At 45.9% G+C, this 16,287-nt stretch overlaps 1 protein-coding gene across 1 annotated transcript; it reads right to left on the bottom strand.

Moving 5' to 3' along the window:
* Nucleotides 1-12,614: 12,614 nt before the first annotated feature.
* LOC115537026 (uncharacterized) lies at nucleotides 12,615-16,013 on the bottom strand. The gene is made up of 8 exons (XM_030348621.1): nucleotides 15,938-16,013; nucleotides 15,649-15,757; nucleotides 15,373-15,517; nucleotides 15,002-15,115; nucleotides 14,339-14,483; nucleotides 13,945-14,093; nucleotides 13,662-13,801; nucleotides 12,615-13,141 (listed from the first exon to the last, which is right to left on the bottom strand). The coding sequence occupies exons 2-8, from the start codon at nucleotides 15,746-15,748 to the stop codon at nucleotides 12,990-12,992; spliced, it is 945 nt and encodes a 314-aa protein (XP_030204481.1). The 5' UTR covers nucleotides 15,749-15,757; nucleotides 15,938-16,013; the 3' UTR covers nucleotides 12,615-12,989.
* Nucleotides 16,014-16,287: the final 274 nt, after the last annotated feature.

The raw sequence follows: 16,287 nt of genomic DNA, 5'->3' as shown, positions 1-16,287 counted from the left end.
GTGTTGTCTGATCTGGGGGGAGGAGCTGCTGCGCAAGTTTCGTGCGCGATATGCCTACTTCTCAAACTTGCTCCAGATGTCTAGGCCTGCCTATCCCTACTCCATTATTTAGAATTGTGTTTTAAAACAACATAGATTTGCAATGGAAAAGTTGTAAATGAGTAGGACAACATTGCTCGTGATGGACTAGGCAGACTGCCAAAATCGTCTGGAGCTGATCTGCTGCGCAGAACTCCAGACCCGGCCGCTTATGTGCCGGGGCTCCGCCCCGGACAGCCCCGGCCCAATTTAACCTCTGGGTAGGGGCCGTAGTAAACCGGAATGGGGGCGGGTTGAGGTCTTGTTCCGGGCGCAAGTTGCACACGCAGAGATGAACGAACGGACGTCCTTGTCCATGGTGGCCCACCAAAAACGCCGGCGGATGAAATCCAGGGTGCGGGCTATCCCAGGGTGGCAGGTCAGCCGGGAGGAGTGCGCCCAGGTCAGAACACGGGACCTAGCCGCGTCCGGAACGAACAAACGATTTGAGGGGCCGAGACCGGGATCCGGCTGTTGCCTCTGCGCCAGGCGGACCGCGGACTCCACCTCCCAGGTGAGTGTGGCAATGAGGCACGTGGGTGGCAAAATGGTTTCGGGGTCTGTGCCGGGGTCCCCCGGAGAGTACAGGCGGGAGAGAGCATCCGGCTTGACATTCTGGGAACCGGGACGGTACGTGAGAGAAAAATTGAACCGGCCAAAGTATAAGGCCCACCTGGCCTGACGGGAATTTAGCCTCTTAGCGGATTGGATGTACGCGAGATTGCGATGGTCAGTCCAAACTATAAAAGGAATCTCCGTGCCCTCCAACCAGTGCCGCCACTCCTCCAAGGCAAGCTTGACCGCTAAAAGCTTGCGGTTGCCAACATCATAATTGCGCTCCGGTGGGGACAACCTTCGGGAGAAGAAGGCGCAGGGATGGAGCTTATGGTCGGAGGGGGAACGCTGGGAGAGTACCGCGCCCACTCCGGTGTCCGAGGCGTCAACCTCCACCACGAACTGAAGTGAGGGATCAGGCTGGGTAAGGATGGGAGCGGAAACGAACCGCCGCTTAAGGCCCTGAAAGGCGGTCTCCGCCACCGGCGTCCAGGCAAAGGTGCTTTTAGTGGAAGTCAAGGCCGTGAGGGGAGCCGCGATCTGACTATATCCGCGAATAAATCTATGATAGAAATTGGCAAAGCCAAGGAATTGCTGCAATCTCTTGCGGGTAGAGGGAGTAGGCCACTCAGCCACAGCCGAGACCTTTGAGGGATCCATTTCAACCCGCCCCTGACTGATAATGTACCCCAAGAAGGAAATAGATGGGACGTGAAACTCACACTTCTCCGCCTTGATGTACAACCTATTCTCCAACAGCCTCTGCAGTACCTGTCGGACATGGATCCTGTGCTCCTCCATGGTCTTTGAAAAAATAAGAATGTCATCGATGTACACGAAAACAGTGTGGTTCAACATGTCCCGGAGGACATCGTTAACTAATGACTGAAACACAGCGGTGAGACGGTGAGTGGTGAGACCGAAAGGCATCACGAGATACTCGTAGTGGCCCAAAGGGGTTTTGAAAGCCGTCTTCCACTCGTCGCCCTCCCGAATGCGGACCAGGTGATACGCATTGCGAAGGTCTAGTTTGGAGAATACGGAGGCGCCGTGGAGGGGGACGAAGGCAGCACTGATGAGCGGTAGCGGGTATTCATTCTTTACAGTAATGTTGTTCAGACCACGGTAATCGATGCAGGGGCGAAGCGATTTATCCTTCTTACTAATGAAGAAGAATCCCGCTCCAACGGGTGACGATGAAGGGCGGATGATTCCAACGGCGAGGGACTCCCCGATGTACTCCTCCATTGACTCACGTTCGGGACGGGAGAGATTGAATAAACTGCTGCTTGGAAGGGGGGCTCCGGGGAGGAGATCGATGGCACAGTCATAAGGGCGGTGGGGGGGCAGGGAGAGGGCATGAGACTTACTAAAAACGGACCCCAGGTCGTTGTACTCCTCCGGGACGAGGGACAGGTTAGGGGGTTCGGATACAGGCTCGAGCTCAGTCGCCCGAGGAGCCTGAGCGGACCGCAAGCACTGAGACAGGCAATGGGTACTCCACGACAGGATGCGTCCTGTTCCCCAATCGATCTGCGGGTTGTGAGTTCGAAACCAAGGGTAGCCCAGAACGACCGGGGAGAAGGGGCTGGAAATCACCAGGAGGGATATGGACTCGTGGTGATTCCCCGACACGAGCAGGTTGAGAGGAACGGTGCGGCGTTCCACCCGCGTGAGGGTCCTCCCGTCCAGCGCCTGGGTCTCGATCGGGAGATCGAGGGGAATGCTGGCTATTTGCAGGCGCTTGACTAAATCCAGATCGATGAAACTATCATCGGCTCCAGAGTCCAGGAGAATGGAGAGCGGGAGGGTTTGGTCTCGCCACAAAAGGACGGCTTCAAGGAGGGGGCGGACGAGCCCGTTCTTTTCCCGAGCGGGCGGGACACACGGAAATAAGATGACCCGAAATTCCGCAGTAAAAACAGGCTCCCGATCGCCTACGACGCTCCCTTTCCTCGGGCGTGAGGTGTGTGCGTCCTATCTGCATCGGCTCGGGGGAGGGGGTCCGCCCACGGTGAGAAGGACCGGCAACCGGGAGGAGAGACCGCGTTGCGACCGGTGACTCGAAAGGGGGCGTGGCGAATGAGTGTGCGCTTCTCTCCCTGCGACGTTCGCGCAACCGGTTGTCCAAGTGTATCGCGAGGGAAATCAAATGATCTAAGCCAGTGGGTTCCTCCCAGGAGACTAACCGATCCTTCAGCTCACCGCGAAAGAGGCGACACTGCGGGATCCCTGGCGGAGCTGCAGGAGACGTTGGGAGGCCTCCCTGCCCCGGACCGGGTGATCGAAGACCTTCCGCATCTCGTCAGTGAAGGAACCATAGTCGTAGCAAACTGCAGACCCGCGTTCCCACACCGCCGCTGCCCACACGAGAGCCTCGCCACTCAGCGAACCGATCAGATACGCTATTCTAAACCTCTCGGTGGGGTAGGTCAGGGGCTGCATCTCGAAAACAAGGGAACACTGAATTAAAAATGAGAGGCAGGATCCTAGGTCCCCTCCATAACGTTGGGGGGCTGGGATGGTCGGCTCCCGGGGAGAAGCCGACGGACCCGGAGCTGGGGCTGCGGGTTCAGGAGCGACGGAGGGTCGAGAACTGACGGCTTGGGTCAACTCACGGAGGGCGGTGGAGATCTCCTGCAGGGCCTGATCGTGTTGGCCCAGGAGAGTCCCTTGGTGAGCGATCATTCCCCTGAACGCCTCTGCGTCTGCTGGGTCCATCTTGGCCAGTTCGTACTGTTACGGTACGGATTACTGGGACCCAAGTGCAGGACGCAGGGAGGCGGAGACAGGGTAAAGGCAAAGGGAATTTATTTGTGGAGCGTTCGGGAAGTCAGGCAGGCGGGGGTCTGGTAACGGGCTGGCAATCAGGTGGTCACGGGCTAGACGGTGGACGGCTAGTCAGGCAGGCGGGGGTCAGGAACCGGGAGAGCGATCGTGCTGGTGGGGGCTAGGCGAGGATCGGGCAGTCAGGCAGGCGAGGGGGTCTGGAGCCGGGAGGACGATCGTGCAGGTGGGGGCTAGGCGAGTATCGGGTAGTCGGGCAGGCGGAGGTACGGTAGCGGAAGAACTAGAGAAGGGGAATGGGATTACTAGGGGGACAGGGTATATGAACAGGACTTGACAATAGAGCGGGTAGGCGATACGAACTTGCTGGAAGTGTATGACGAACTGGCGCCGGCAGACTGGGGACCCCAGACTGAAATAGGGAAGCGTGGATTGTAGATTGCCGACAGGTGGGTTGCGGGAAGAGGAATCCGTTACGCCCTGCCGCCGCTAGAGGGGGGTGTTGGACCGTGTAGCGGGACGAAGCGTAACAATTGAGACGTCGGAACAATGAGGGGTCGGAATTACGGCATTGCACAGATTTAGCATGGAAATGTGATTTATGTTTTCCCGGTTTAAATGTTACTGTCGATTGGAACAAATGTATGTATACTGTGTTAAACATTGGCAAACGTCTTTTGAACCATTTCTCTGAAATATAAGCTGTGTTTCATGTTGAGTAAACATCAGAGATAAAGGACAGACATTTTTTATTTTATTTATTTTGTATTGGGCTACTGATCTTAGGGTAGGGGCGCTTCACCTGTTGTGCCGAATCTTAGTTAAGTAGGGGGGTGGTGTCAGGTCGCAAACACTGCACACACTTCAGGCGGTCCCTCAGGACATCCTGAATCCTCACCCTGTCTAGTAAGCTACCGTCGATCTAGACAGCTAAACAGCGGACAACGTGTTCACTCACCTGGAAATTGAAGCCATAGGAATTGGATGTGGGGGACCTAGATCTTGTCCCACTCAGTCCTCTCCAGACTAAGAACTGTGTTACCCCTACAAGGCGGAGGCAATAATCCCGACCGTCACATATATAAAAAACAACAACTAAACTAACGTTGTGTAAACTGCTGTCAGTATGGTGCAGTGCTTCACCCCTACATGCAGGCATCAGTCAGAGTCTCATACTTTCAGATTTTTCGGTTTTCCGAGCAAAGAGAAGAAAACAGAAGAATACAGTCGAGAGCTGTTTGCAAAAAAGAATGTAACATCTAAAAAGGCCTAAACCTTGCTTGGACAGTGCGACGTAGGTCTCTTAACATCGTTCCAAGTCGTATAGAGCATTTTATTTTCAGAAGAACCGTCTAAAACTTCCCGTAGGCTATTGTATAATATAAGGATCTTGACACAGCCTAGTTAAGGGACCAATACTGAGAAAGCTTTCGAAATCGATTGGTAGTGATTTTCATCTCTTGAAATTGATTTATTTTGATTTTGAAAGAAACAACACATGGAAGCAATGGAAAACGCAATCTCTCGTCGGGTTGTTTAGAACTGAAAATCCGGTTGCCAGAACAACGTGACATTTTCACTTTAGTACTCTATTGAGCCCAATTGTATCGAACTTGGTTGCAGTTCCATTAGAATTCCACTGGGGTTGATCGCATGAGTCCAGATTGAATTGGGGTCTATGGGGCTAGACGGCTAAATGTATCTCTTTCACCCGTTAGTTGTTGAAATATCTCAGATTTTAATTTTAGTTCAAAAGTCGAATGAATGAGTACTTATGTCCTTTCGATTTCTTACAGTTTGGGCCGTTGTTGGCCATACACGCTAGCATTCTGCTAATGAATGCTGATTGGTCAGGGACGGACTTGAGACTGATTACGACCAGAGACCCTGCTTGATGGCATCTGAAACTGAAGCAGAATCAGAAAAATGATCGCAAGGAAACTTTCCGTCTAAGTTAATTGTTATATATTATATGTATTTATTACACAGGTCTTCTCAATGCCGTGGAATGCTCCGTTCACTTGCATGGGCCCTTCACAACTACCTTTATTTGATAATTCACCGTTGCTAAGTATTTGACCGCTGTCAAGGAAAACAAAGGATTTTTTGCCTCTAATGACGTCTTTGGTATCACTCCGAAAGTAGTCTGGTAACTTTTCAACCCCAGCGTCTTCGGTTGCTAAGCGACGTCAACGTCTTTGGTGCACTATTTCTCTGCTGATCAACAATACGAATGCTGGTAACAAATAAATTGTAAAAAGACACCCAATGTGAAGTCTTTTTTCATTTTATCAAGTAGCCGTGCAATAAGTGTGATAATGTATACAAACATCGCCGGTCATTATCGAAAATAATATATATATGATATATATATATAACCCGAGATATATATAAGCTTATCCCGAGAATGACCGGCGTTCTATACATTATCCCTTACATATAATATATATATAGTATATTACATATGCGTAAGTGCCAAAGTGACTCAGAACTTGCCGTAAAGCAGGACCTCTGGAATTTTAGAACAGATAAGTGAACTTAAAAAATGCAATATTCCGCTGAGTTATCTTACTCAGCTGAGTAAGATAATACTTTTGAATGCAACTTTCAAATTAATTGACAAAAATCACACCCTGAGAAAATTGGAATTTGAGGCTGAAACCCCGTCGACTCCAATGCATTCTGCGCCCTCGCATGAACAGAGATGTGTTACTGCAACCAGTTCAGAAACCGGAAGTTACGAGATTGCCAGTTCTCTTCATATAAGACAGTCTCTTAAGTCCCGCGAGTTTTTAAAGTCATCATGGGACATGTCGCTTAGGGCAGTTATTACCAGCATTTCTGACGTTTGCATGTGTGCAAGTGTGGTAGGCTAGAAACCCCAAGCATAGTGCTTTTGAATGCAGCCCCAGATTGGTCCAGTCCCCTAATTAAAGGCCCACTATGCAACTTTTTTAGCCAAAATTACATAAGTATGCAGGTTGAGAGTTATGCTGATGGTTCTGCATCCATTTCTGGGTCGATTGGTGGGTGTGTCATTTACCCATGTCGCCTCTCCAGTGAAAAAGCGCATATGCAACTTGATCTGTTCGGACCGAGACAATCCGGATGTGACACAGCGGAAGTATCCTCGAAAATGTAGTCAGATTGTAGTTTCGAAAATGCTTTACGGCACAGACACACACCCAAACATGGCACCGGCTAGATATAAACAGCCAGTTGCGAGGCAATTGTTGCATTCATCATGGATCAATCGACTGATAAGGGACCCAAGAGGCGACTGTCGGTGGAACAAAAGAAGAATAGACCAGAAAAGAGATCAGACACGAGTGAAAGGGGAACTATGCAACTTTTTTGGCTTGATTTACCTTAATATAACAGGCTAGGAGTCATTGCGATGGTTCCATTATACATTTTTGTTCGATTGTTCGTTGTTTCAACTCCCCCTTGCGCATCTTGGCAGAGAAAATGAATATGTTTCTGCCGGCGACCCGCCGCCCACTCTCGCGGGAGGCTCGGGTCTCGCGAAGTAACGAATTGCTTTGCGGCACAGACCCCCAAACACGGAACCGGCTCGATATAAACACAAGTAACTAAGGGATTGTTACATTCATCATAGATCAGCCGACTAAAAAGAGACAGAGAAACCCAATGTCGGAGGAACAGAAGAAGAGAAAAGGGAGAAGGACCGACAGAGAGGCCAGACACGAGTCAACGTTGGTCAAGCTTTTTTTTGACCTTTTTTTTTTTTAAATTGTTTTCTCGACCGTTTTGTTGTGAGCCCTGTATGTTTCCAGGAACAAGAACCTGTTTCCCGAATCCAGGTTCTTGTTTATTTAGATTATTATGTTGGCCAACACTCTCACACTGATTGTTCTGTTCAACCTAAGATAAAACAATTATAATCTAGGATATAAATTCTCCCCGTCAACTATAAAAAGGATGGCTTTATGTTTATTGCAATACAAATACACCATTTTAAAAATGTATAACCTTGCCTACACTTTATGAACATTTACTTCGGACATGGCTCCACGCATTCGCCGGCTTCTTTGAAAACAAATGCACATGGCTCGCGTAGAAGTGCATGGGGAAGGGTCGTCAACGAGTTGTTACGACAGTGTTGTAAAATATCTACTACGAAGCTGTAGGGGGCGCTGTGTAGAGAAATGTGCGTGCCAAAACCAAGAAAACAGCGAAGAAATTCCCGAAGTTGCATAGTGGGCCTTTAAGGCCTTATTTAAAGTAGCTGTGGCCATTGCGCATCAGTATGGCTTATGTCCCTGCTGTGGCTGGTATAGCGTCAACTATGTGAGTAGCATTTTGATGGATGGACAGAGACCCCTTTTGTACGGGGTTCCATTCATTTAATTCATTTTATTTAGCTTTAGGATAGCCCCCTGCAGTTTGGTCAAGTGACTTTGGACTCATTCCCTCCAAACAGCAGCAGGTGGTTCACCTGCTGCTGTTTTGTCATACTTTTCTTACATATCTTTTTGTTCTTTTGTTTTTGTTCTTCTGTTGGTTACAGTATTTTGGGTTTATTGAACCAACTGGGGGTTAAATGTTTGCTTTAATTCTGTATTAGTTCCCAGAGGTGGGGGTAAGTCATTCATGTGCAAGTCACAAGCAAGTCTCAAGTCATAACCTTCAAGTCTCAAGCAAGTCCCAAGTCACTGTGGTGAGAATCAAGCAAGTCACAAGTCAAGTCATTGCTCAGGTCAAGCAAGTCACAAGTCAAGTCATACAAAAATCTGATGATCTAACCCAGTTTCCACATTTAAAAATCGGTAAAGAGAGTGGTTCATTAACAATAACAATGTCTTAACAATAACAATAACTTAAACTATTCAAAACATTCCAAAACCATTATTTGCATAATTTGAAAATGTTTTTTATGATCATTACCTCCAACCTATGAACAGAATCAAATATAGCCTCTAGGTAGCTGTATACGACAACAGTTCAAGTCAATCACTCAATCTCCCTACATGTTGTAGAATATTATTTGCAACACATGGCATCAGACATGAAAAAAAAAAATATTTCAAAAGTAATATCACATACACATACTGTAGGAAGGGGAAATAGTAATACACAAGCCTGAAAGCTGGTAGCAATCTTGCTGCCTCGCAACATACATCGACTTACAATGCATTGCATTTGCAAAAAAAATAATTTGACAGTACATTGTCACTGAGTTCTGAATGATGCGGTCACATTATCACCCCACCATGGCTGAACACACGTTCAACAGGTGCACTTGATGCAGGGACTGCTATAACTCGTACCTCCACCTTGAACAAAAATACACTTAAAACCACTGAGTTAGAAGTAGCCTACTGACATGAAAATTAAACAAGTTAATCATCTGTGGAACGGGCAGGGCTCGAAAAACTCCTGCCAATGATTTTCAGAAACACTGAGTGGCATTGGACAGTAAGTACGTCAATCAAACGGTCGTACTGCACTCCCCCTCCCCCCGCGCGTGACCTCTTCGTGCACGTACTCAAAGCTCGTGACCCAGAGCAAGCTTCTGTTTGTTGTTATCCTGCGGTAGCTACTGGAGCTACTTTACTAGCTAATCCACATTTGGACCTAGCGCTAGAATACAACCCTAAACACCAACCTAGCTAGCCTGCCCTGGCCCACTCTCGCGCATCTGTGTTCGCGCTCTTGTGTGATTGCGCGTCCATGTACTTGGAATGGGTGGAGTCAGAGTCAGCGTTGAAGGAGAGGGGGTAGGACCATTTGAGTTGCGTCTTTTCAAAATCTGCTGGCGTATCGCAAATCACATATCCAACCTATAATCTAACTTTAGAAAAGTCATTTCGAGTCATCTGTCTCAAGTCTAAATCAAGTCTCAAGTCATGAAGACCAAGTCAAAGTCAAGTCGAGTCTTTTATCAGTGTTTGTCAAGCAAGTCTCAAGTCCTCAAATTTGCGACTCGAGTCTGACTCGAGTCAAGTCATTTGACTCGAGTCCCCCATGTCTGTTAGTTCCTTTTCTTTAGGCTGGAGCTGGGCGCCAATCTGTAGGGAGGTTAGGCACCCATGGTGAGGTCCCTTCACTTGCATGTGAGTTGAAGCACTGGGATACAATACGTTTTTCCATCAGTTTTATTTTGCAGTGATGATTGATGTGAGGCCCTTGAGGTGAGTGGTAGCACCCCTAAGCACTCCTCTGCGTAGTTTGCCTCTCGGTAGTTGGCCTCAGCTTTAGTCTGGTAGGTTTTGTTCGAGTTTTGGTTTGCTATTTGTGATTTTATGCACAAAATAACTGATTATAATAAAGAAGATGTTCTCCTTATTTAGCTATTTCGTTTATTAGTTTTTCAATAATCCTTATTTTCAGCAGTTCCGGTATATGCACATTTGTGTTCCTATTTAAATAAAGATTTGGTTTATCTTGGAATTACCGTCTGTGTCCCTTCAGTTAAACAAATCTGCTTGCCTCATCAGTATTGCCAATAATTTTCAACAACACAAAATGAACCTGCCATATTATGCTGATTTCCAGGGGTGTAATTCCCCTGGTGCCATTGTCGGTTCTCCTCTCAATCCTCCCCACTATTGCCTTCGCTACACAAGGCAACGCACAGCATAGTGATCTGTTGCCGCCTTCAAAACGCTCAGTTTACGGAAGTTCAGACCTTAAGCTCGGAGAAAAGTGCTTTGAACACTCTGTTGGGTCAGAGTTTTCACTGAGTTTCGTGCGGAAGTAAAGCTACCCAAGACCTCCGAGATCATGTCACAACAATGGCGGCCCATTTCATTGATGGACTAAAGTGAACTTGCAGCAAGGACTAAGAGGCGAACTTCACCCATTCTAACGTTTGCATTACGATACATTATATCTTACAATTATAGACATTACCTATTACTTAAAAGGCTAGAAGTAGAAGTGTCGGGCTACTTCTAGCCTTTTAAATGGTTTAAAATAGCGCCTTAGTTTTTACCATAACAAATACCCCCATCGTTCCAAGTTTATAGCGTTTTGGTAGAATCTGCTAAAAACAGCCAACGTAAGAATCCGTCTATACGCGCTTTTTTGCTCCCAAACGAACATTCCAAACTTGATATCATACAAAAAATATCCCTGATCCATTTTACACCGGATTTCCCGTTTAAACTCGGAGGAAGGTGCTTTGAACACTCTGTTGGGTCTGAGTTTTCGCTCGGAGTTTCGTGCGGATGTACCGAGTCCTCTGAGATCACGTCACAACAATGGCTGCCACTTTTTTATTTGAGACTAATGTTAACTTGCAGCAAGCACTAGGGGGTAAACTTAAAGGCCCACTATGCAACTTCGGGCATTTCTTCGCTGTTTTCTTGGTTTTGGCACGCACATTTCTCTACACAGCGCCCCCTACAGCTTCGTAGTAGATATTTTACAACACTGTCGTAACAACTCGTTGACGACCCTTCCCCATGCACTTCTTTCAACCAAGCAAGCTAGAAACATACAGGGCACACAACAAAACGGTCGAGAATACAATTTTTACAGGGCTCACAACAAAATGGTTGAGCAAACACATTTGTGCAGAGACTATCAACATCAAGAATACCACGAAGACAAAGTTCACCCAAGGAAACTTTCAATTTCAAAAGCAACACGGCCAAGTCGGCGTCTGATTTGCAGTCTTCTTTTTCTTTCAGTTCACGCTATTCCTGAAAAGCTTGACCAACGTTTACTCGTGTCTGGCCTCTCTGTCGGTCCTTCTCCCTTTTCTCTTCTTCTGTTCCTCCGACATTGGGTTTCTCTGTCTCTTTTTAGTCGGCTGATCTATGATGAATGTAACAATCCCTTAGTTACTTGTGTTTATATCGAGCCGGTTCCGTGTTTGGGGGTCTGTGCCGTAAAGCAATTCGTTACTTCACGAGACCCGAGCCTCCCGCGAGAGTGGGCGGCGGGTCGCCGGCAGAAACATATTCCTTTTCTCCGCCAAGATGCGCAAGGGGGAGTCGAAACAACGAACAATCGAACAAAAATGTATAATAGAACCATCGCAATGACTCTTAGCCTGTTATATTAAGGTAAATCAAGCCAAAAAAGTTGCATAGTTCCCCTTTCACTCGTGTCTGATCTCTTTTCTGGTCCATTCTTCTTTTGTTCCACCGACAGTCGCCTCTTGGGTCCCTTATCAGTCGATTGATCCATGATGAATGCAACAATTGCCTCGCAACTGGCTGTTTATATCTAGCCGGTGCCATGTTTGGGTGTGTGTCTGTGCCGTAAAGAATTTTCGAAACTACAATCTGACTACATTTTCGAGGCGCGATTGGATACTTCCGTTGCGTCACATCCGGATTGTGTCGGTCCGAACAGAGCAAGTTGCATATGCGCTTTTTCCTTGGAGAGGTGACATGGGGCAATGACACACCCACCAAACGACCCAGGAATGGTTGCAGAACCATCAGAATAACTCTCAACCAGCATAATTAATGTAATTTTGGCTAAAAAAGTTGCATAGTGGGCCTTTAACACCCATTCAAATATTTGCATTACGATAAATTATAGTTTACAATTATAACCATCACCTGATAAATTCTCGCTCATGTTCAACCATCGCAAGCAGTTCTAATAACTGATTATTCTGATTAAAGCCAAGAAACGCAAAGAGGTCCCTGCAGTTGTGGTTTTATGGCACAGCCTACGAACTTCTGAAGGGCGTTTCCTGAACACTCTTATTTCGGAAGAAGGGAAGGTTTACGTAAAGACACGCAAGAGCTTCCGAACCTCAGAGCTTTTTTCAAAGCGGCAAAAGACTAGTCCCCTATACGTCAGACAAGCCCTCGGTCATCCGTCGACGGGCGCATGAAGTGTGAATGAAGGGTCAGGAGTTAAGAACCTCCGGTTGGTTCTCTGCCCCCTAGTGGTCAGGCGAACTACAGGCTCCAGTCTGTTTTTAATCAGGTTTTATGTTACTATCCGTTCCTTGAAATTGTGTACTTTTCAAAGTTTACTAAATCGACAAATCAAATGGCTATAATGTATAAATGTATCTTTCAGTAGGCCTATCAATATTAAAAAATGAAGTGGAGCACTATGCCCATCTACAGGGCTACATTGGAAGTTAATCATTGCCATTTACAAAAAAAACATGTTCTTGGAATTTGTGTTTTAAAAAACAAAATACTATTGATCCAGTAAGGTGTATACATTATTTTGATTAAATTAGTTAATTTCTGAAATTATTGGTTGATTTAATTTATTTACATGTTCCATTTATATTCAACACAACTACAATACAACAATCAACTTAAAGGGGTTAGGCATGCGATTGAATCGTAGATTAATAAAAAATCTTCAAAGGGATTTTTACTGTTTTCTATCAGTTTTCTTATCTCTGTTTTTTTGACCATCATGAAAGGGCCATAAAATATCAGAAAATCAGTTTTCAATTTATATCAAATAATGGTGCCTACTTTTGTGCAAATTATACTACAATGCATTTTATAATTTATCAGATATAGATTTATTGATCTACCATAAACACAAGACAAAATGTGCTGCCAACAAATATCATCCGATACATAATATCGTCCCATATTTAAATAACGAGCACTTCAACGAAGCGCCTTCTTCTGTCTTGCCGCTGCCTCCATGGGCTGCATGTCCGCTGGATCCACGTCTTCATACAGCGGGTGTTGGATGCTTCTCCAGATGACCAGAATGATCCTCGTGGCGAACAGGAAACAGGCTACAGCCAGCAGCACCGCTGGGGACAGAACACTGGTTACTACCAAAAACACTACAGTGTCATTCAACTGAATTGACATCCTTGAACTTTTGTTTGACAACAAATGAGGAATCTGGTCAGTCAATGAATCAGGTGGTTGTGGGGATGGTTGTGAGGATTGTTTTGTCTCTGTTTTTATTTTTTTAAAGGGACAATGCACGTCAATACTTTTTTTGTCATTTTTAAATGTGCCAGAGTTGGCAAAAGCGAGGTAAACATCTGTAGTCCCTTGGTTGGTCAACACATCATCACATTACATTAATAAGAAAGAATGCAAGAAGGATAGAAAGAAAAAAATAGACATGAAAAATAAAAAATGATACAAAGTACAATACAAAGAAGGGCAGTATCTAAGATGAGGTAGATCACCTATTGATTTTAGTTTTGATTGTAGATAATCCGTCTCTTAAGTTTGTTTTTAAAGGATAGAAAGCTTTTCTCTGAGTTCAATAGGAAGGCAGTTCCAATGAAGGCTACTTGACTGGCTGTGTGATCTCACCAATAAAGACACCGTTGCGGTTAGGGGATGTCGCATCAAAGTTCTTCACAAGGTTCCCTGACAGGGCCCAGATCACCACGGGGTAGATGGTCAGCGTGTAGCGCATGTGTTTATCGATGACAAAGTTCTCCAATATGAACCTGCAGAAAACAAAAAACAAAACTTGTATATTATTTTTGTTTTTTGTTTGTTTTAATTTATTACATCAGAATATAGCTTATTGCATAGAGATGTGAGGTGTGGCTGCCTATCCCTTCAGAGGAGGTGGGATGTGACCACTGACCAGCCCAGTAGCACTGCGGTCAGCAGGGCATAGGCCACGGTGGCGGCGTCCAGCGGGGTCAGGTGGACGTCGTAGGTCAGGACGATGCTCAGGTTGATCAGAGTGGCGATGGTGGTCCACGTGGTGTACAGACCCAGGCCGTTCTGGACCTGCGAGACATAAGAATCAGGCCGATGCTTTTCACTCAACCATCCCTTCTCTGTGGGAGTCATGGGCTACGATGGCCTGGTAGGGAACGGACAGGTGGACATAAGGTTCTTGGTTCAATCCCCAATGCGTCTATGAGCAAGAGGCCTACGCTCTACCTGCTCATATAAAAACATTAAGCAAATATGTCCCAAATACTCATCTGTTCTTTATTGAATACAAGCCCTTTGAGTGTCGTGCCACTGACAAGGATGCGGAGCAGCCAGAGGTCCACTCGGTGGTACTTGTTGAGCCACGCTCCGTAGACATGGAGCCCGTGGCAAGAGAAGGCCATCATGGCGTAGTTGGTCACAATGACCACCAGGAGGAACATCAATGCGGCAAGCATGGACCTGACGAGGAACACAAGCATTCATGTATAGAGCAGCTGGGGACAGGGCACTTAATGCAAAGGTTTGGTCCCAAGGAATATCTGTAAATCCATTGGGATAGATATAATCTGACTTTCTATCTGTCTATCTGCCTATCTGTCTATCTGACTAGCTATCTTTCTAAATGTCTCTCTGTCTGACTGTTGTGATGGCCCTCTGGCTATCTGTGTGTAACATCTCCTTTAAGGTGGTTCCGGGTGGGTGGAGCTACACAATCAGCCCAATCATTGTGTGGCAGATATACGGCTCACCTGTTTGCCCAGGCCTCTCTCCCTCTCCAGACATCAGTTGACTTGTTAAACAATTATTTTTGGTTACCTTTTGTTTATCAATAAATGATTGCATTTAAACCTTGGTGTGTCTCCCTATTTGTTATGGCCAAGTGCCGGGCCGTGACACTGTCTAATATGTCTCTCTCTTTATTTATATTTTTGTAAAGATAAAAGCAATGATAAGAACGATTGAATACATGTTTTTACCCTTGGTCCCAGAGAATGAGCCATCCGATGTTGAAGCCCATGTTGATGCACCAGCTGATGAAGAAGCCATAGGGCAGCACTGGGGGGCTGCAGTACACATACCCATAGCTGTTCCTACAAATCAAAGAACAGGCATAGAGTTAACCTTTCAACCTGCTAACATTCTTTTAAACATATAGATTCAAGTGTTGAAGGACAAATTAATTGAAATTAACACTGTGGGGCCATTGATGTAATAACTCCCATCTGGTGTTAAAACAAACCTTCCTTTGTCTGAATAGTTTGCGTATGATATTCTGCTAATAACATCTTGCCCTTTCTTAGGCCATTTGTTTGTGCTCGTGTGTTTTAACACAAAAGCAAGCCCTTACATTCTGCACAGGCCAGCGATGATGTAGACATTCATCCCGATCAGAAAGATGTAGATGAGGGCCCAGATGTTAAAGGTCCATCCTATGGGGGTTGCCTGTGTGTCAAACACTGCCGACACGTTGGCTGTGGTGCTGGTGAAGGGGGCTGGGAAACACACATGGGAAATACAGAGGAAAAACATAGAGAAAATATGTAAGACAAACAATAAAAATAAAAAACGCAAATATGAGAATTTCTGCATAGTATGTAAAGACGATTATGGAAAGAAAACTAACATATTCCAACTACAGCCAGTCCATTGAAGATCAGGCTGATGATGAAGAAGAGAACGGAGCCCAGAATGCAGGCCAGACGTCCAAGACAGTGTTCTCCCATAGTGGTCAGCTGTAACACGCAGAAACAGTCCAAACAGAGCTCAATACCGTACCATTCAGCCATTATTCAAAATGTAAATCCAATCAGTTAACGCTATATATACTCTAACCCGTGTGCAAAATAATAAGTTTCCCCTAACACATCAGACTGTTTGAACACAAGTAGCTCAAAGATACATATTAGCATTACCTTTCTTTACCCTCCCTAGGTCAGTCTTCAACATACTGAACAAAACCTACAGTGCACACGTAACACAGGCCACAGGTAATTATATAGAACAGTGCTTGCGTAAGGCCACCTGAGTCGTCACGTGGCGCTGTTATCAGCTCATAAGTTCATCTTTATGAAAGAAACACAAAGGAAACAGTTTCCTTCACCTACATGTGACCATTGCTCACATTGAGTTCCTGTAAACAAATGAATGATAGATAGTTGACATGAAAGGTTGTAGGTCTTTAAAGGACACATTGAAGGTATGACCAATCAGACAGGAACACGTCTGATGTGTTGGTTGCAGTAGGCTTACGTTGAAATATTTT

This window comes from Gadus morhua, chromosome 23, assembly GCF_902167405.1.
Source record: "Gadus morhua chromosome 23, gadMor3.0, whole genome shotgun sequence".
Taxonomy (NCBI): Eukaryota; Metazoa; Chordata; class Actinopteri; order Gadiformes; family Gadidae; genus Gadus; species Gadus morhua.
Note: the sequence above shows the minus strand (reverse complement) of the source record. Positions and strands in the feature narration are given on the sequence as shown.